Raw genomic sequence first — 18,310 nt, 5'->3', positions numbered from 1 at the left:
TTGATGAATAATTTTATAACACATTCTATCTTATTATAAAATAGTAATTCATTCCATTATAGCTATGGATAACCAATTTAAAGGTTTCTATGCCAAAATATATCCACGAAAGTCATTTTTGGAGTCCGCAACCAAACGAACCTTTTGATAACGGCCTGTAAATGTTGAGAAGTTCTGTTTAATCTTTTGCAACATTGACACTTTGGGGGTTGTGAAACACATCTTTAGGATCAATAGAAGCTTTGATTCCCTGGAGTCGTGGGAGGTTGGGTCCCCAGTATGCGCTCTGGGCGTTCCGCATCAACGGGTCTACGTATCCCGGATATGCGCTCAAATCGGCCTGAGGCATGGATTTGGCGATGAGCCGGTTTATTCCATTCAGGAACTCAATTGTCGTGTCAGAAACTGGGCCCAGAGGGCTGATGGCGTACGATTGCAGCCAGTAAAGCGCATTTCGATGGGAGTACGCTGTAGCATTCACAGCGTAGTCGTTGGTTGCGCCCCCTTCCAGGTCAAAAGAAATAAACCAAGTTGGCGTTCCTTTATCAACGGTATCGAGGTAGTTGAAAAGATCATCTATGGCCGAAGATGGGATGAGAGAGTCGGGGGTGAAGGACATGGATTTAGCATAAAAGGAGCAAGGGACGTCACCAGCTATGCCCACAACAAGATCTTCGATGGCATGGCCCGTCATCCCAAGCCAGTCGGTTAACACAATCACCTCTCCAGGACCAGTGAGTGGGAAACGATTCTCTAGATCCAGCGCATCATACTCGTCTTTGGATCCATAGAATGTCCCTGAGAGCAAGATACCATGGTCAAGGATGGTGAGTACAGTACCGAACTTCCGAGTGAGATTTGGGTTGGATATAAAAGCCTGCCAGTCCTTAAAAAGCCTGGCCCTTTCATGTGCGCTTCCTAGGTTCAAAGTGTAGGAATATTGCACCGCCTCGCTCGGTGCCGGCTCAGTTCGTACTTTGAATTCAGTGACGATCCCGAAACTGGCGGCGGCGCCTTTAACTGCAAAGAAAACGTCTGGATTTTCCGTATTTGAAGCCCTAACAATACTGGAATTTGCTAGAACGACCTCCACTTCCTCGACATGATCCAGTGCGCTTCCCCATTGTCGAGACGTCGGACCAAGGCCCCCGATCGTGAAATGACCTCCGACACCCACGTGAGGGCAGACTCCATGGGCCATAGCTCTCCCCCCTGCCTTGTATAGACGACTGGTGACATCTCCCAGTAAGGTTCCTGCTCCGATGGTGGCATGGTAGGTGGTTTCATCCATTGAGAACTGCTGAAAATGTTTCAAATCAACTACGACGGCACCGTCCGTTCCTCCTAGCCCTGTTACATCGTACTGCGTCAGAAAGCTTCATTATTATACGAAGAAGGGCCATCCTGGGATATAGTCACGAACCATAATTACCATAACTATGCCCACCACTTTTTGGCTGAACTTTATAGCCATTGTCGGCGGCACATTTGACGATCTCCGCCACCTGCTGGGATGTCTTGGGGAAGGTGACTGCAATGGGGGTGACAGGCCAGTTGAGGTTATATGGTTGCACTGCGAGTGGTTGATATAGGAGACCCCCTTGGAGAAGACCCCCATGGAAAGTAACGAGAGCTGGGTTACCCCCAACGGCAGACAGTAAACAGTCACGTCCAGTAGAACTAGCCGTGATGCCCATTCCGGAATATCGCCAGAAAGTACGAGGATGCTTTCTCTGACTGACTTGACTCTGATCCTTTGGGAATTAGTACCATAAATTTAAGTCAGTTATCTAGAGGACCAATTGATTATTGACACCGCATGGCAAGTCAAATAGTATGCAAGGGTTACTTTTAGAAGCACGCATTTGTTTGCATTGTCCACCCCTTGAATCGGCTTCCAGGCCGCGAGTCAACCAGACTACCAGACCATTCGTTGAAAATTTTTAACTTCTGATCAACTGGTAGGACCTTCATGTAGAGATCTTAAATTCTGGGGGATTTATGCCCGAGGGATTGGGTTCGTGTGGTCTGCATTGTGTTGCCCTCGCACTTGGCCTGGTAATAATAACGAAGAGCTAAAAGCAGTATATAGAGTGTTAGCAGTTACTAGTAGGTAATTGAGTAAAGAAAAGTCACGGCGATATATGCGGTAGAAAGCCCATGAAGTCGAGATGGGTGAAGAAGAAGCCGAATAACAGGGAACCTGGATGAAAAGGTCTATGGCTCTGGCCCTCTGCTAAACTGTTAGCAAAGCATTTCGATGATATAGCCTCCACAAAGAAAAGGGTGTGTTAGCCAAGAGCACGAATATATCTTTCTGGCTCATCAGAGAGTGAATAGCATGAATATGAGTCGTTGGTCTGGGTGGAAGATGATCTGTATGTAATCAAAATACACGCCATCCATGATCGACAGGGAAAATATTGGTAATATTGGTAATTCGCCGGTAATGCGGCGATCGTTGTGTTCCTGCAGCAGTATCCCGGCTTCTTTCAACTTTCATCCTTGACATCCATTTGAAGGAGATACCACGGAATACTTGGCAGACGTCGTTGGTCTCTCTATAGATCTTTATGCTCTATATATCTGACTGTTCTAATTCAACAGCAGCATCTATAACAGGCACCACTTCACATCTCATCACGCAACGTTCTTAAGTATCGGGGATCATCAACTCAAATCAGTGACGCCATCTGGTCCCCGACTCCTCGATTCGGGGAACAGAACCAGCCCGAGATAAATACAATAGCCAAACATTAAGGGATCTTTTTTCTCTTTCAATTCTCTAATTCATTTTCATTTATTCATTCTACAGGAGGCTACTTATTATAATCGACGCCCACTGAGCTCCAAGCTTTGGGAATTGGTGACACACCCACAAGATGTTTACACCTCTTCACACCTCCCTAGGTGCTCTTCTTTTGTTCCAAGGCTCATCCAGCCTCCTCATTCATAACGGTGCTGTCTTCGGGATCTCTTCGCTTTTGTCGGGATGCGTCTTCAACCCGAATCGTGATAACGTTCCCATTATCGCAGGGCTCGTGTCCAGCGTGGTTCCGGTGTACTTGTTCACCCCATCGTTGATACCAGCATATCCACCTGCTCCGACCTCTTTGGCTTCTGTTGCGTCCACAATTGGAGTGGGTTTCTTGCTGGGTTGGGGAACAAAGGTAGCATGAAATGCGTGATCCTTACAAATTTGCTAGAGGCTGACATGATATAATTTCCTCAAGAATGGGCGAGGTTGTACTTCTGGCCACATGCTTTGTGGTCTCTCCCGCCTCTCACCACGTTCTTTGATTGCAACAGCCGTTTTCTTCACGACTGCTTTGCTGACGGCAAACTTTGTTGCTGGAGGACAGAATATCCCGCCATGTGCAGCTGATATTCCTTGCTACACTCCGACATACCCATCAACACCGGAGCTCATTTTCATGGCCGGTACGACGGCTATAACATTTCTCACCAATCACTTCATCGTCCCTCGAGTACTCACCCGATCGGAAGAATCGAGGACAATCTTTTCTTATCTGGCCGGAATCGAATTTGGGCTGGGTCTCCTCATCTCCGGAATGGCCGACTCAGCAAAGGTAATGCGATTCTTCGCCTTTCTAACGGATCCCTCGCGCTTTGATCCTTCACTGGCCCTCATTATTCTTTTCGGAATTGGCCCATCGCTTCTCACATATCTGTCTGCAAAGCCGGGACAAAATGCAAAAGATGAGGCAGGCAAACCCACAAAACCGACATTGGCAGAGCATTGGAGGCTACCCACAGCGACTGTTGCAGATATCGACTGGCGCTTTTTAGGCGGTGCAGTAGCATTTGGACTCGCGTGGGGATTACGAGGGGTGTGTCCGGGACCAGCCATCTTGCGTGCAGTATTGCAACCGACATGGGGTCTGGCGGAGATGAGTGGATATATGCTGGGGAACATGATGTAAAATGCTTGGGTCTTTTCTGAGTTCCATTGGATCAGGGCCATGGTATAACTGACGCCCAGGGATTTAAGGACATTTAAGGTACACATAATGCCTAACCGCTGTTCAAAAGCTGTGCAAATAGAAACATCAGCGCGGCTCATGTAATAATAGGATGCAGCAAAATATGCATAATAAATGGTACAGATGTTTTTGTTATGAAAGACAGGTAAAGCTTACAACTCAGTCTTCTTATTTGACCATTGCGCCGAACGCTTTTCCTGGCCCGACGTTGAGCGGGATGAGGATGAAGCTTCGTGGTTGGAATGCATATATCCTTCAAGCTCCATCCATTCGGCCGCAAACGCAGTCACGAGCATACTCCAATCTTCCACAGTGTCCATATCTAGATGCTCGCCATCGTCATCCATAGTGTGCCAGACCTTAGGAAACCCTTTGTGGGGAGACGCATCGATGACATGCAAAATCTCCACTCCACGCTCCAGGAAGGGTACATGATCATCCTCTATGCTACCAAAAGGAAGGAGCTCATGCTCATCTTTCGATCCATCAATGAACCACTTGTTGTAAGGTCCACCGGGGGACGACTTAAACTGGCCTAGGTCACGAAAGCGCGTCTCCAGATCTGCAAGCTTTCGATAGGCCCAGTGAGTTGTCTTATAGAAAGACTGAATACCCGGGTTCTTGTCACCCAAAAGATCCAAAAGAACGAACAACGAGATGGACGTAAGCGGAGTCTTGTACGTGGACATGGCAGGGTGCACCTCCATATCCCACTGCTCTGCCAAGGAGCGCGCTCCGTATAACGAATCTGTAGCAGTCCAGGTTTTGAATGCTTCTTCGCCATCCAAAAACATGACTTGGATTCCATGGTGCTCTTCCAGCGACGTATTTATGCCACCTTTTTCCTCCATATCCTTCCACTTCTTGGTCAACCCTGCATCGATACTCCGCATAGCATGCATTATCATTGCACATGGTGCCGCGCTGTCGATTGCCCCAATAAATCCTTCCGGCTCATATTTACTGTCATAATGAGCAACGAGTGTGAGTCTTCCAACGTCACCTACTGCTGCCCACGGGGGATCTCGGGAGGCAATGAAATTCACAAAGGGAACTTCCTTGTCCCCAGACACAGGTGTTTTTGAAGTAGAATTTTGGAATTGAATCTTCCACTCTGGAAGTGCTGTTCGAAAGAAGTTTGTAAAATGATTGAGAACTGCGGTAGAGCCCGGGGTGCCGGAGACACGGGTCCTCAAGATAGGAGATAGCAGCGCGCCGGAATGAATATCGAAGTCATCGTTCGGTCGTGAAAGTCCCTTCAAAGTGTCATCTGTAATAGCTTCGTATGATTGTCCGAACCGCAGAAAGAGAAGTAAACTGATGCATATCGACAGGAGAGGGCGGAGAAGGCCACCGTAAGCCGAGGACATGGCGACTTATTGTCCTATAAACAAGCCGTTCATGGCCCACAGGTTGCGTCCTGGGAAGAATATTCAGTTATCCTGACGCCCCAGATAACAAGGCCAGCAGAGAATAACTAAATCGATGATTCTGAGTCAACGGTCGACGTAGAAGAAAGAAGCCACAGCCAAGGAGACAAAGAGACTCGGAGCGCCAAGACCGTCGGTCACGTTTCGGAGATCAACGCCATTCCGTCATCTCATTTTTGAGTCTCCATGAATCTTTGCCAGACCCATTGATTGGTGGTTTGGAGTCATTGATCATAGAATCCAGTGTTTTGTTTTGATACCACCTGTTTGTATATCCGCAAATCATGAGGTTGCAGGTCCTGTTGCACCCGCAATTGCGCACGTCGCTGCCCCGAGCCGTGCGGAGAGATCTGAACAGCAGATTGTTTACTCGCTTCAAGACAACCCAGAAACCCCTTCGATCCTCCAAGGATGAGGTCCCCTCGCTGAAGCCCAAGGATCCGAATGTGATTGCCTCGCGGAATCCAACGACACCCTCGGCACACGCAAAGACAACCATTAGACGAGGTACGATGGATCGATCATAAGCCGGTGATGCGCTGGCCGATTGGGAACTGAATTTGAACTATACAGGGCCACCGGAACGCATATTGATCTATCATGGAGGAACGGGGAATACGATGTTTCTGGGAATGTTGAGACTCACCACCATATTTCTCTTTGGTGTGTCCGTTCTCATCGTCGCGCCAGCATTCGCTAGCGATGAACACCCGTGGTATATAGCTCCTGCTGGTAAGCTTACTATTTCTTGCCTTGCTATGGAGCATCGATGCTAATGTTATCCTCGCAGTGGTTGTTGGCGGTGCTTTGCCTATGCTTTTCGTTTCCTACACATCCGCCCCCTTTGTCAACTTCGTTCACCTTGCACTCCCGATCTTTGCTCGGCGCTCGCGCGAGCAAGCTATTCAGTATGCGAAAGACTTGCCTCCGACAGCCACTCTATACATCAACACGATGAAGTTTACCACTATCCCTCGACAGACGGAAGTGCGATTAGGAGATCTTGCCCGCGGGAAGTCTCTGGTACGGCCCGTGAGCTTTCGCAATAACAATCCCGTTCCTCTTCCCTGGTGGCAAGGGAAAACGCTCCGGGAATTCTACACGTCAGATAAAAGTAAACCTGGGAGGACGTCTACGACATTCTATCCCGAGTTGTGGGAACATGTATACAAGCAAATACGCAATCCCGGGTCATCAAAGAAAAATTAAATCTGAATGAGAATCTAGTCAACCATCTTTCACTTCCCATGTCATGTAGGAGAGCGTTCAATAACCGAATTCCAAAGCAACACATCTGTATTGTTGGTACAAAGTCTTTGTTTCATCTCTGAGGCCGGGTCTTTCCTTCACTGCTCATTATTCACTGAGCTATCCTGAGGGGAAATACAGCCAGGCAGTCAGATCGAGAGGACAGCTTCTACTCACTTTCCTTTTGCTTCTCTCAGTGTTTCTCATCTGCCTGGGATTCTTGTTCTTTCACAGTTCCTCTCACTAGATTCTCTGCCTACGATCCTCGGCCTATATCTTCCATCTTCTCTCCCTCTCACTCTTCTTCCCCCAACTCTCTTACCAACCTCAACCATCCTTCGTTCCAAACATCTCCCTATCCTAATCAACCTTTCCTGCTTCCAATCTTCTTCCCTACTCCGTATACCATTTCTCAAAACATTGTCCCCTGTCTCAAACACATCAACCATGGCACCCAAAGCTAAATCCGAGACTCTCCTTGGCCTGTCGATGGCCGATGCAAGAATAATCATCCTGGGAACCCTCCTCGACCCAGGAAAGGTCAGTCCACCTACTGCTTGTCTCGAAAGACAGAAAGCAACCCAATCATTGGACCCGCCAAGCTGACAAGAACACAGATTGACTACGAAAAGCTTGCCCAGAAAGGGGGCTACAAGAACGCTGCTTCTGCCAGTACCACGTACCGCAATGCGAGACGCAAGCTGGTCGAACTCCACGGTGCAGACATGACTAACAATGACGCCTCTGCTGCGCCTACCGCTGATGGCCAGAGCACGAACGAAACCCCCAAGAAGGCTCCTGCCAAGCGTAAGAGTAAGGCGGCTGCAGCTGAAGCCGATCCGGGTGCTGCTTCGCCTGACGGTGCTGCCGAGGGAGCAGAGACTGCTGTCCCCAAGCCGAAGCGCCAGAGAAAGGCCCCCACGAAGAAGGCAGCTGCTGTCAAGGCTGAGAAGGAAGAGTATGAAACGAACCCTATCACCATTTGTTGGGAACTAGGCTAATGGTATCACCAACTACATACAGGAACGGCGATGACACCCCCGTCAAAGCCGAAGCCAACCCTCAGACCGAGAACCACATTGTCAAGAAAGAAGAAGATATGGACGATGATCTCGACGACACCAATATTGAAGCAGAGATCGATGCCATGGATGACACTCCGGCGTATGTCAAGCACGAGGACCCTTTCGTCGCTTGATTGCATTACTACAGCCTTGACTTGGACAGTTAGGCGATATTTCACGGCCTCTTTTTACTTCTTTCGTTACTGGTTTTTTCTTCTTTTCTTCGTTTATCTATGGCTGGCATAACTTCATATCTTGAGAAACGGACGGGATGGATTATAGCATATTCGACAGGTTACCTCCATCTTGATTTAGGGGGCAAATACACGTTGGTCGTGAAAGGGAAACCTTAGGTTCCTTTAGTTAACTTTGCAATTGACATTACTCATTTTCAAACTATGGCATTCCAAGGCATTTGATTCTCATTAATTCTAAATTAAAAAAAAATCACGCATGTAACTCTGTTGCCTGCTTGTGGCTGTGAATGGCCATGAAAAGTGAGGCGAGAGTGAGGTATCATACTATGTGGAATAGAGAACAGAATACTACATAGGAATGGCCACGGTTCAACTTCATTTTTCTATTATTCATGGCTATATAACCGAGATTGCTTAAAGATGAGCATATTAAATCCTAGCACAAACATTTCAAATTCTCTTTCACAAAAAACATCCTTAAGTCTTCCTGACAACTCCAGTCCTTTTACTCCATCAAGTATTTGATAAAAATGGTACGAAAGACAGCACAAATGAAAAGGCAACTGCAGATTACAATCGTACCGCGCGAGAACCACAACATCTATCACGTCTTACAAAGCTTCAATGGCTTTGCGGAGCACCTCCAAGCCTCTATCAGATATTTCGCCAGCATTGGCGTCGGTGCTGCCGGTCGACTCGCGAAGAGCCCAGGCAACATCACTCCACCAGCCAAGGCCAATAAACCCGCCACCCTTTTTGCGTTCAAGACTCTCCTTAAGTCGACTCGTGTGTTCCCACTGTTTGGCAGCAGATTCGGCTGTGTCGATTACTTTTTGGGGTATGCCACACATGGAAGCGCAGTGCATTCCAAAACTGCCTTCAGCGACGCCATCCTCCAGTTTGTAAAGGAAGGTAATGCGTCTTTCCTCGTCGTCAACGTGGATCTTCATGCGCTTTGGTACGATTTCAGGGTGACCTTCGAATTCAGTCGCAAGGGAGTGATAGTGGGTTGCAAAGAATCCCAACGCTCCAATGTGGGTCGCAACGTGGTGCAGTACAGCCTGGGCAACAGCCAAACCGTCATAAGAGCTGGTTCCACGACCAAGCTCATCAAGAATAACCAATGATCGAGAAGTGGCTTCAGAGAGAATCTTCTTAGTCTCAGACAGCTCAACAAAGAAAGTTGACTGTGCCGCGAAGATGTTATCATTGGCACCCAAACGAGACATGATACGGTCAACTGGAGTCAATCGAGCAGACTGGCATGGAAGATAGCAGCCGATCTGTGCCATAATGACAGCCACACAGGTCTAAAAAATATAATTTGGTTAGAAAAAATTAGATTACCAACAGAAAGAGGGAACTTACCATTCGAAGGACCGTAGATTTTCCAGCGGCATTGGCTCCAGTCAGCAAGTCAATGTTTGCTCTGTTGCCTCCCAAGCAAACATCGTTCGGGATGAAATCTTCAACAGCAGAGAGCAAGCATGGATGGCGGAGTTCTTCGAATTCAAGAACACTCCGTTCATCATCAACAAAAACAGGTCGACAGCTCGGTTGACCTAAGGACGACGAAGCTTTCGCTATGCTGATCAAGCAGTCAAGCTGGGAAATAATTCGGACAGCCGTGAGCCAGGTCGCATAATGTTCATCAAATCGTGCATAGAATCGACCAGCGACTTCCTTGACAATTTGACTGTGTGTCTCCTGTGACTCCTGCAACTGGCGAATGAGAGACCTTAACTCGGGGAAATAATACCGCTTGACTTGCTTCGTCGCAGACATTTGATTCCAGTCCTTCGGGATGTTCTTCACCTTGATCGGCACCTCCAACTGGTAGATTTCTTTTCCGTTGTCCCTGTAACAAATAGCAGAAGATCCAAGTTCGCGACGGCTTCGCTTCAAAAGATCATCGAGGTCCCGATGCAACTGCTCGATATGTTCTTGGGAATTGTCAAAATCTTCTTCGACTCCGGGTTTAGGCACTAAGATGCCATTTTCCTTAGCTTTGGTGCGGTCAAAGGCAGTCTTCCAATATTCAAGCAAGCCTCCTAAGTCGGGCATTGCACTAATAAGCTGTCCGATGAGTCCATCGCCTGAGCCGCCATCCTGAAGCAAACTCATGGTATATTCAATCTGTTCAAAGCCCTCAAGCACACGCACAAAGTCTTGGGCTTTGCAGTTGGCAGCATGGATGCGAGAAATGAGACGCTCAAGGTCTGGCATTTTAGTCAGTTGCGAAGAGAATTGGTCTCGGACGGTTGGATCAGCGTTGAGCGCATCAACGGCATCAAGTCTGGCATTGATCTTCTTTGAATCAATTAAAGGATGGCAGACCCATTGCTTAAACATCCGCTTGCCGAACGGAGTGATACAACGGTTTAGAAGCTGGAAAAGAGTACCTTGAATACCACCATCAAAAGAGTTTGCGAAGATTTCCATGTTGATGAGCGTCTGACCATCCAGGACCAAACTGGAGGCCTTCTTGATTGGATCGTACCATGAGAAATTGCCAATGGTGATCAAATCACGCTCGATCTTCAAAACTCTGAGATATTGCACCAAGGCACCAAATGCAGACATCACCAATTCCTTTTCGCGGGCTTCACGAAGGGCTTCGGGCCATGCGCATACGTTTTCATCGTTCTCGGAAACAAAATACTCGCTAGCATCAAGTTCCTTAACCGTGATGTCGGCCTCCCAGAACTCCTTTACTGGTTTCAAGTGGTTCCAAAGAGTAGTGGGTCCCGTGTTGTTTTTGAGTATACGCAGTGCCTTCTGAGAAATGGTCGACTTCTCGAGGAGCAATTCTTGCGGTCGTGTCTGAGCGACGAAAGTCTCAAACTTGGTCATGTCCGCATCGTCAACGAACTCAGACAGAAAAAACTGACCAGTTGCCGTATCAACAAATGCCAGTCCAAAAGCAGGAAGGTCCTCAATGATGGCTTCCTTGACAGCAACACAGTAAGTAGACATGTCATCCTGAAGCATTGATCCCTCAACCAGGGTACCAGCGGTAAGAACGCAGGACAGCTCTCGCTTGATGATCTTGTCCTCTTTGCCAGGTTTCTTGCCGTCCCTCTCGCGCATTTCTTTGCCCAGGGCAGACTCGGATTGGTCCACGCGAGCAATTTTGTAGCCCTTGGCCACGAATTGATTGGCCCAATGATCCAAGCTCATTTCGGGAACGCCAACCATACGCATGTTGACTCGGTCAGTGAGTTTGAGGTCAAACAGCTGGTGGCCAATAGTAGCATCGTTCTCATAAAGTTCGTAAAATTTGCCTTTCTTGAAGAAAACAACAGTATCCCAGAACTTCTGTTTGATCTCCCAATACTGCTTTTCAAAGGGAGAAAACCTGGACCATGCCAACGGAGGTATATATATGGTACGCGGATCGTATTCGGGGTGACCAGGAGCATTGCCATCGATATCCCGGATGGAGGCAAGCCAAGGGTACCGTTGTTCGGGTTCCTTGAGATGCGCCTTCTCCTTGATTGGATTAGACGAGGGCTTGGAAGAGGCAACTGGGGCCGCTCTGGGTTGGCGAGGTTCTGAGTTCTCAGGGTCGTACGTCCACTTCAGCGTTGTGCCAGAAGTTGAATCCGGAATGTCAGTATCTAGATCTTCTTCTGTCGATGGGGGAGGGGGCAGCGATGAGGATTTGTGCGCTGGCTTGCTTGCTGGTCTCTTGCGCTTCTTCGAGGGTTTGGCATCTTCGTCAGAGTCATCGGCGACAACGAAATCGTCCATTTCTGGCGATTGTCAATACATCTCTAACCACGGGTAGGTGGTACTTGGGGCACTCTATGACTGACCATAATCTGAGTATCCTCCATCATCTCCCCCGGCGGCATCAAACTCGTCATCACTCTCAGGGGACGGCTTTCGCCTTTTGTTGGCCCTACCATTCCACCTGCTTGGTCGAAAAATCTGTTCGTCGTCGTCTTCGCCCTCCGAGTTGGACTCGGCGTAGCTCACTTGCTTCTTGGCCTAAAAAAAGGAACCATTAATATCTGTCTTAAGACTGGTGAACCAATCAAATCTGCCATCCGACTTACTCGGCGAGAGGGAGAGGCCAATGTCTTCTCTTCCTGTCCATTAGGACTTATTTCTTTTTCAAGCCCATCCTCCTCCTTATCATCTTCCTCAGGAATAACCAGATCACTACTCGGCACTGGAGTCAAATCCTGCGTGAATTTCGGGACACTCTTCTTCTTCGATGACCCCTTGGCAGCAGCGCTTGCCCCACGCGACTCTGAAACTCTTTGTGCTGGAGAAGACGCTGGTTCGGCATTACGAGCCGTAGATGGTGTGGAAGGCGAGGACTTTTGGAAGAACCCCAGAATGGATTTCTGGTTTCTCATGTTCTGCGCGCTCGAGGTCGCTCGTTTCAGCGCTCCGGAGGGAGGCGTCGCGGTCGTGGGAGAGGATGCGGAGGTTCCTTTGGCCATTATTGCGGGATAAGAATAATCTAGAAAACGAATAGCAGAAAATAGTCAATGGGTTCAATCAAAGCATGCTGGGAAGCAATTATTTTCTTCTAAGAAAACGAATGGCAATGGTTAATCAAACAAATGGCAAGATGGGATGTGGGAGAAACAAGACAGGTTGCTGCCAGGGCGGAAAAGTGATTGATCGATAAGGGAGGGCGTCACGCATCGCGTCGACGCGTTTAGTGGTTTTTGCTCCGAACCAGACTTGGAGGCTTCATCACGGACGTTTTCTCTACTCTATCTATTGCTGACATTCATAGCAAGATGAGTGACATTTATAGATTTTAATTATTTGGAATTCTATTCTATCTCATGTGCTTCGATGGCTTTTACATTCAGCCAAATTCAATCAACGCACAATCACCACCTCGGGATACTCTGCAGATGACCGATCGAGCAGTGGGGACTTCTTGCCTGTGGTGAAATATGTAGAAGCAGCAGCGATATAATCCGACAGAATGGTCCGAACTCGCAATCCAGACACATTTCCCACGGCGGCCGTCGCATTTTTCTTCGCCTCCAAAGAAATCGGAGCATTTTCGACAAGCAAAGGCAGATCAGAGAACGTCATATGGTACGAACCGTTCAGCTTGAACTCTCGTCTGAATCCACGCAGGTGAGGCCAAGTCTCCGACCAAGTTTTGTTGAGAATGTGTAGAAATTTGCCTTCCCCGAAGTTGATGAAGGGACGGTCAAGCCCCTGTTGCAATACAGATCCCCACAGAGCACCATCGAGGTTCATTCCGCCGGCAAACCGGGTGTCGTTGATCATCACGTCTGCTGCTGCTGCGCCGCCAAATGAATGACCAATGACAGATACTTTGTCGAGTTGGAGACGGCCGGTGAAGGAGGAGGGAATGAGCTTGGGTGTTTCCTCCAGTTGGTCCAATGTGAAGGAGAGATCTTTCGCACGAGTATCCAGGGCCGTTAAGATATTCTCTCTAAGCTTCTTCACACCTAATGAATTGATGGATTTACCATCTGGAAATTCAACAATGGCAGAATCATAAGGGTGGTCGACCGAAATCACAACGAATCCCATGCTGGCAACGGACTGCATCAGCGAAGAATAGATGAAACGGGAAGCACCCATGCCGGGAGAGAAGATGATCACAGGATACTCCTTCCCAGGAAGCGATGGGTGAGATCCATTGGATTTTGTTTCGATCATGAAATTCTTCGAGGTTACATTAGGGAAGGAAATCCCAACCAAGGGCAGCATCTGGTCCATAACAGCCGCTACCTTTTGGCTTACGTAGGGGCTGTACTGGGACTCGCTGCGATTCACTGGCACAAAAGAACTATTCATGATGCCTCCATTGCTGTGATCTGGGCTGTCATAGGACTCGCTGCAATTCACTGGCACAAAAGAACTAGCCATGATGGCTCGTTTGCTGTGATCTGGGCTGAATGGGTCAACCCGAGACAGGTCGACCAACTCGGCAGGGGTTATTTGCACATTGCATGGTCCTGTGGATGGAGGTAGGTATTGCTTCGAATAGCCCACCTGGAATAGAGAGACACAGAGAATGAGAGAAGGAAGAAGAGTCATGGCTGTAGAGATGCTTCACGATGATGATGCTTCCAAGTGATTTGAATGGCGATTCCCATCTCTAAATACATATTCTTCTAGGGACAGCCTCAACCGTAAATTTCTTCTCGGATCTAACAATGCCAAGGTTTTTTGTGATGCAAGACTGCATAAGTAATGAATCTGCCTAACTATTCGATGCATCATCCGTAATCATCCCGCTGTGGTTGGGGGCCAAATCATGAGGCTGACGGATGATCCAAATACCATAAAAGGTAACTCGCTCGCCAATGTGGAGTAATGATCATACAGCAAGGCTGAACGCTCATCGTGAATCATTAAATAATAAAAGTGGAAGCCTAGATGCGGATGCTAATAATATCTATCGTTGTCAGCACATAATACAGGATATCTATTATCTACAAATCCAGGTACCTCGGCGGTACCTGTGTAGGTACAGTTCTAGAAATACAACGTAAGTGGAGACATGACCCATAATGGGTCGATTCCCCCAGGCATCCGATCACACGCATAAGCCATTTATGCCTGTCCACAACATGGGATGATGGAATAATGGGATCCGACTCTTTATGATTAATTTGCTGAAGTTTCTTTCTCCCCAGACTCCGGGGTCGATTCAGGCTCTGACTCCCAACCAGGGGCTGTGAGTCCGAGTTGTTTGAATTCTTCATCACTAATGATCTTCACCATCTTGAATTTCCACTTGCCCAGTTTCAGCAAAATTAAGTCGTCGTTGATGACGAATTCCTGTGTCTTCTCAGCCGGCCATGTCTTGATGGGCGTGAAAGCCAAATCGTCCGACATGGGTCCGCTATCGCCCGGGCGACTTCCGACGTAGGCACCTTTGTTTGAAACAATGCGATGTCCCTCGCTCTTAGAAGAGACTAGTCCCGCAGACCAGAGAACTTTGTTAAATGACTGGTTGAAGACGAGAGATCGAGGAAGAGTCACATGGGGGGTTTGCATGTTTGCGAAATTGGTTTGGGGGGCGTACTCATTGCCGGACTGGGGGTTATCAAAGCCTGAAGTAGGGGACTTTGCGTGACTAGCAGGTGGTCTCGAGTTTCGGGGGAGCGGTGTCGGTTCAGCAGTGGATTTTCGTGAACGGAACAGCTGGCGGTGTTGGAGGGCCACAGCATCGGCCTCCTGCTTCCCGTGGATAAGTTCGACGAATTCAAAAGCGAGTGCATGCTGAGCTACGCGCTTGGAAGGATCTTCGTTCTGCTTCTCCATGATATTTGCGATTTCGGGCAAAGGCACAAAGGTGAACATTTTCAGATAGCTCTCGACAACGTCGTCGGGGGTCCGAACGAAGAACTAAAGGCTGGTCAGTAATTTCATTCTACCATTCATAGATAGGTTAACGAACCTGGTAGAGTTCGAAGGTAGATGTCATGTCCTTGTCAAGCCAGACTGCATTCCCGGCGGATTTGCCGAATTTCTCGCCAGATGGTGCTGTCAGCAAGGGTGTAGTAAGTCCAATAGGCTTGTCCAAGTCATCTTCAAGGGGATTCTGCTCTTCCTGCATGACGCTATTCTTGCTGATCGACTTGACGGCATCCATTCCAAAAAGAATGTTTCCGTACTGATCAGTACCTCCTACTTGGACTTGAACACCCTTCTGAAACAGAACCCACCAGTCCCATGCCTGCATGAGAGGATAGGAGAATTCAGCAAACGACATCCCGTCGCCTTTCGCCAAACGAGTTTTGACTCTGTCATCATACGTCAGTACGGGGTACCAAAGCACAACAACAAATCTAGACTTACGTATCTCTGCCCAGCATAGGGCCAAGTCGAACGTGTGAACCCAAATCCCGAAGCACTTCGATGAACGGCAGTTTGTTCCACCAGGTGTTATTGTTGGTCAACGATCGTCTCCAGTGTACTTTGTTGTCGTATCCATGTCTTTTGCCATACGCCTCGATGCTTGCGCCCAGCTTCTTCAGTTGCATGTGCATGCTCGCCATATTCGCTTTCCGGACAGAAGAATGTACTTGATCTCTTCCTTTTAATCTTCCTGTCGGATCACCTACACGGGAAGTAGCACCTCCGAGCTGATTCGAGTCAGTCAACTTCTAGGGTTTCCAAGCAATCTAGAGTTCAGTATCACTAACCAGAAAATAGACAGGTAATCCCCAAACGTAGCCCCATGCCAATACCATAAAGGGAAGCATATGGCCAACATGCATAGACGGTGCGGTTGGGTCTACACCGGCGTACAATCCGACTCTCTTGTTCGTGAATAATTTGTGTAGAATTTCTCGTTCTCTGCAATTTTCCCGGTTCAAATCAGTCCAAGATCTAGGTAAAGGAGCCAAGTGTTTCCACATACCCAACGACATCATGAAGCAGACCTCTTTCCTCAAGGTGTTGTGCGAAGTTTTTTCTCTTCCCTGCCTTGATCTCCTCCGCAAAACCTGCCCATTCCTTCTCCGCGTCTTGCATCCTCCGGACATATTTTTGTGTAATCCATCTCTTCTGTTCCAAGACCGATCCACGATTCTGTCCCACGAGGTATGGTCGGCGAGCCTCAGAGAGCAATGTTCTTGTCCGCACAGCATCTGCTGTTTGCGCATAGTTGCGAGCACCGCATGCTGCCCGGGACGGAGGAACGATCGACGGGATGCGAAGGCGTGCGGCGCGAGGAAGGGACCCTAAATGAGGCCGCATCAGACCGATTAAATCTGAAAATTAATCAATCGCAACCGAAGATGCGATTTACTATGAATTGGACCGTGGTAAAGGCTGGGGATGATTTTTGTTCTTGCGATTTGTCCCATCGATAAGAAGATCGCTGCTCTTCCCCGGCGGAGAATTGTTGATGCGGAGCTGTTTTCTCGAAGGAGTTAGCGTCACCAGAATCACTCTGATTGGCCAATTTGCAACTATACAATCGTGTAAACATTTCGAGTGAACGACAGATAGATAGCTCCAAGAGTATGAAAGTATATCCTTGAGTAGGTTATCCTGAGTATAATTCGAGTATATTTAAGAATTTTCGTCTACGGAGAGTGTATTGAAGATTCAGTCTGTTGTCGATACATATTTATCTCCATCAGCATTGAAGCCTTCAACTAATATTTATCCATAATCATTGTGTATTAGTACTGAATACTTGCGAGCATGCTATGATTAATGATTAATACTATTAGCATTGCGATTCATATATGTGTAACTGCAAATATTATTTTAGAATTCACCGTCCCAGTCGAATCCCTCATTCTGGAACTAGAGCATGAGAGCGACTATTGATATACACTATGGTGCCAGTCTGCACAGGCATTTGGGACCAATATCGCCATATCCAAAGCAAGTTATCGAAGAATGAGTAGTGCGGTTGGGTTTGCCAAATGTCTTGCGTTGTACATAGGTAGATATTAGACATGAATAAAAGGCTGTTCTGACTCGTCTCCACACAACCCAGTGAAAATCACAAGAATTGAATCGTACGACATCGGATTCTATTTATGGACGTTTTTTTTTGCAAAATGGTGCATGACTGAAAGTTGTATATTGCTGTGGAGGTCATCTAGACTGAAGAGGGTTTACACAGTGTGGTCATTATCTCATTGCATGACACACCAACTGTTGCTACAGCAGGGATAGATCTAAATCTGATATAAAAACCTAAGGGGAAAAAAATTCAATTCAAAAGAATTCGGGAAGGCTCGATATGCCTAGAGTAGTAAAAAGAGCATGGGAGTTGACTGAGACACAGTACCAGCATTAACTCGGCTATGATCGGGCGTACAAGCTAATATATGACCGGATACATATCTATGTATAGCTTCCTGGACCTATAACCTGAAATAAATTGAGTCTGTTAATTGTATAGGGCTAAAATATGGGTTACTAGGTGGTTGTTGGGTATGTCTTCTCAGTGCCTCCCTCTCCCTTCAAGACGCAGGATGAGACACTTATGAGGCAGAATGATGAAGATTACCAATTTAGGCATCCAGAACCAGATGGATACCAAGGAAAGAAATGAAATGATGAATAGGGCTGACTGTGTAATCCAGACGTCACGAGTTCCATTGTGTGCTACCATCCGACGGCTTCGGATAACAACCCAACATATGATATGCTTATTCAACAGTGTTTGATTCCAGGATTCGAGGAGAAGATAATTCTTCATCAATCTGTCTGAAGCTGAATAAATAAAACGAGCTGACTGGCTGTGTTGTGCTACCGGTATGCACCAACGACCTGCAAAGAATTCAGGAGCCAGAAACCACCAACCACCCAACTTTGCCCCTTCAATGTCCCTTTCTCGTTGGCAATCAGCCACGAGGTCTTATTGTCCAACCATATCCACG

General features: G+C 47.6%; 9 protein-coding genes across 9 annotated transcripts; 3 read left to right on the top strand and 6 right to left on the bottom strand.

The window, feature by feature from the left end:
• Positions 1-178: 178 nt before the first annotated feature.
• Positions 179-1,697, bottom strand: ASPWEDRAFT_167054 (FAD-binding oxidoreductase; the record flags this gene model as incomplete). Its single annotated transcript, XM_040830105.1, has 2 exons — positions 179-1,350; positions 1,424-1,697. 2 exons carry the CDS (start codon positions 1,695-1,697, stop codon positions 179-181), a joined length of 1,446 nt encoding a protein of 481 aa, XP_040694689.1.
• A 1,185-nt stretch (positions 1,698-2,882) lies between these two features.
• Positions 2,883-3,944, top strand: ASPWEDRAFT_102345 (YeeE/YedE family protein; the record flags this gene model as incomplete). Its single annotated transcript, XM_040827468.1, has 2 exons — positions 2,883-3,170; positions 3,234-3,944. The coding sequence occupies 2 exons, from the start codon at positions 2,883-2,885 to the stop codon at positions 3,942-3,944; spliced, it is 999 nt and encodes a 332-aa protein (XP_040694688.1).
• Positions 3,945-3,995: 51 nt separating this feature from the next.
• Positions 3,996-5,479, bottom strand: ASPWEDRAFT_241146 (glutaminyl-peptide cyclotransferase family protein). Its single transcript, XM_040832571.1, has 2 exons — positions 4,161-5,479; positions 3,996-4,053 (listed from the first exon to the last, which is right to left on the bottom strand). Exons 1-2 carry the CDS (start codon positions 5,372-5,374, stop codon positions 4,047-4,049), a joined length of 1,221 nt encoding a protein of 406 aa, XP_040694687.1. The 5' UTR covers positions 5,375-5,479; the 3' UTR covers positions 3,996-4,046.
• A 239-nt stretch (positions 5,480-5,718) lies between these two features.
• On the top strand, positions 5,719-6,643 carry ASPWEDRAFT_101712 (uncharacterized protein; the record flags this gene model as incomplete). The annotated part of the gene is made up of 3 exons (XM_040827407.1): positions 5,719-5,941; positions 5,963-6,166; positions 6,225-6,643. 3 exons carry the CDS (start codon positions 5,719-5,721, stop codon positions 6,641-6,643), a joined length of 846 nt encoding a protein of 281 aa, XP_040694686.1.
• Positions 6,644-7,129: 486 nt separating this feature from the next.
• Positions 7,130-7,880, top strand: ASPWEDRAFT_167050 (putative histone h1.3.; the record flags this gene model as incomplete). Its single annotated transcript, XM_040830104.1, has 3 exons — positions 7,130-7,222; positions 7,300-7,640; positions 7,706-7,880. 3 exons carry the CDS (start codon positions 7,130-7,132, stop codon positions 7,878-7,880), a joined length of 609 nt encoding a protein of 202 aa, XP_040694685.1.
• Positions 7,881-8,304: 424 nt separating this feature from the next.
• ASPWEDRAFT_34472 (mismatch repair ATPase MSH6) lies at positions 8,305-12,458 on the bottom strand. The gene is made up of 4 exons (XM_040834007.1): positions 12,005-12,458; positions 11,762-11,936; positions 9,312-11,698; positions 8,305-9,253 (listed from the first exon to the last, which is right to left on the bottom strand). Exons 1-4 carry the CDS (start codon positions 12,395-12,397, stop codon positions 8,555-8,557), a joined length of 3,654 nt encoding a protein of 1,217 aa, XP_040694684.1. The 5' UTR covers positions 12,398-12,458; the 3' UTR covers positions 8,305-8,554.
• Positions 12,459-12,788: 330 nt separating this feature from the next.
• On the bottom strand, positions 12,789-14,370 carry ASPWEDRAFT_731661 (PAF acetylhydrolase family protein; the record flags this gene model as incomplete). The annotated part of the gene is made up of 2 exons (XM_040839291.1): positions 13,786-14,370; positions 12,789-13,716 (listed from the first exon to the last, which is right to left on the bottom strand). The coding sequence occupies exons 1-2, from the start codon at positions 13,989-13,991 to the stop codon at positions 12,789-12,791; spliced, it is 1,134 nt and encodes a 377-aa protein (XP_040694683.1). The 5' UTR covers positions 13,992-14,370.
• Positions 14,371-14,564: 194 nt separating this feature from the next.
• ASPWEDRAFT_47680 (tyrosine--tRNA ligase MSY1) lies at positions 14,565-16,664 on the bottom strand (the record flags this gene model as incomplete). The annotated part of the gene is made up of 5 exons (XM_040836996.1): positions 14,565-15,308; positions 15,361-15,706; positions 15,762-16,048; positions 16,109-16,262; positions 16,327-16,664. 5 exons carry the CDS (start codon positions 16,662-16,664, stop codon positions 14,565-14,567), a joined length of 1,869 nt encoding a protein of 622 aa, XP_040694682.1.
• A 1,071-nt stretch (positions 16,665-17,735) lies between these two features.
• On the bottom strand, positions 17,736-18,221 carry ASPWEDRAFT_241017 (uncharacterized protein). Its single transcript, XM_040832568.1, has one exon. The coding sequence runs from the start codon at positions 18,127-18,129 to the stop codon at positions 17,872-17,874; it is 258 nt and encodes an 85-aa protein (XP_040694681.1). The 5' UTR covers positions 18,130-18,221; the 3' UTR covers positions 17,736-17,871.
• Between the last annotated feature and the right edge of the window lie 89 nt (positions 18,222-18,310).

This window comes from Aspergillus wentii (genome assembly GCF_001890725.1).
Source record: "Aspergillus wentii DTO 134E9 unplaced genomic scaffold ASPWEscaffold_1, whole genome shotgun sequence".
Taxonomy (NCBI): domain Eukaryota; kingdom Fungi; phylum Ascomycota; class Eurotiomycetes; order Eurotiales; family Aspergillaceae; genus Aspergillus; species Aspergillus wentii.
This window is presented reverse-complemented; position numbering and strand designations above follow the sequence as displayed.

Coding starts and splice junctions, on each gene's coding strand:
- ASPWEDRAFT_241146 (XM_040832571.1), bottom strand. CDS start 5,374: ATGTCCTCGGCTTACGGTGGCCTTCTCCGCCCTCTCCTGTCGATATGC.
- ASPWEDRAFT_34472 (XM_040834007.1), bottom strand. CDS start 12,397: ATGGCCAAAGGAACCTCCGCATCCTCTCCCACGACCGCGACGCCTCCC. Junction 11,699..11,761: donor TGGAGGATACTCAGATTATG/GTCAGTCATAGA, acceptor GACAATCGCCAG/AAATGGACGATTTCGTTGTC. Junction 9,254..9,311: donor AATCTACGGTCCTTCGAATG/GTAAGTTCCCTC, acceptor TATATTTTTTAG/ACCTGTGTGGCTGTCATTAT.
- ASPWEDRAFT_241017 (XM_040832568.1), bottom strand. CDS start 18,129: ATGAAGAATTATCTTCTCCTCGAATCCTGGAATCAAACACTGTTGAAT.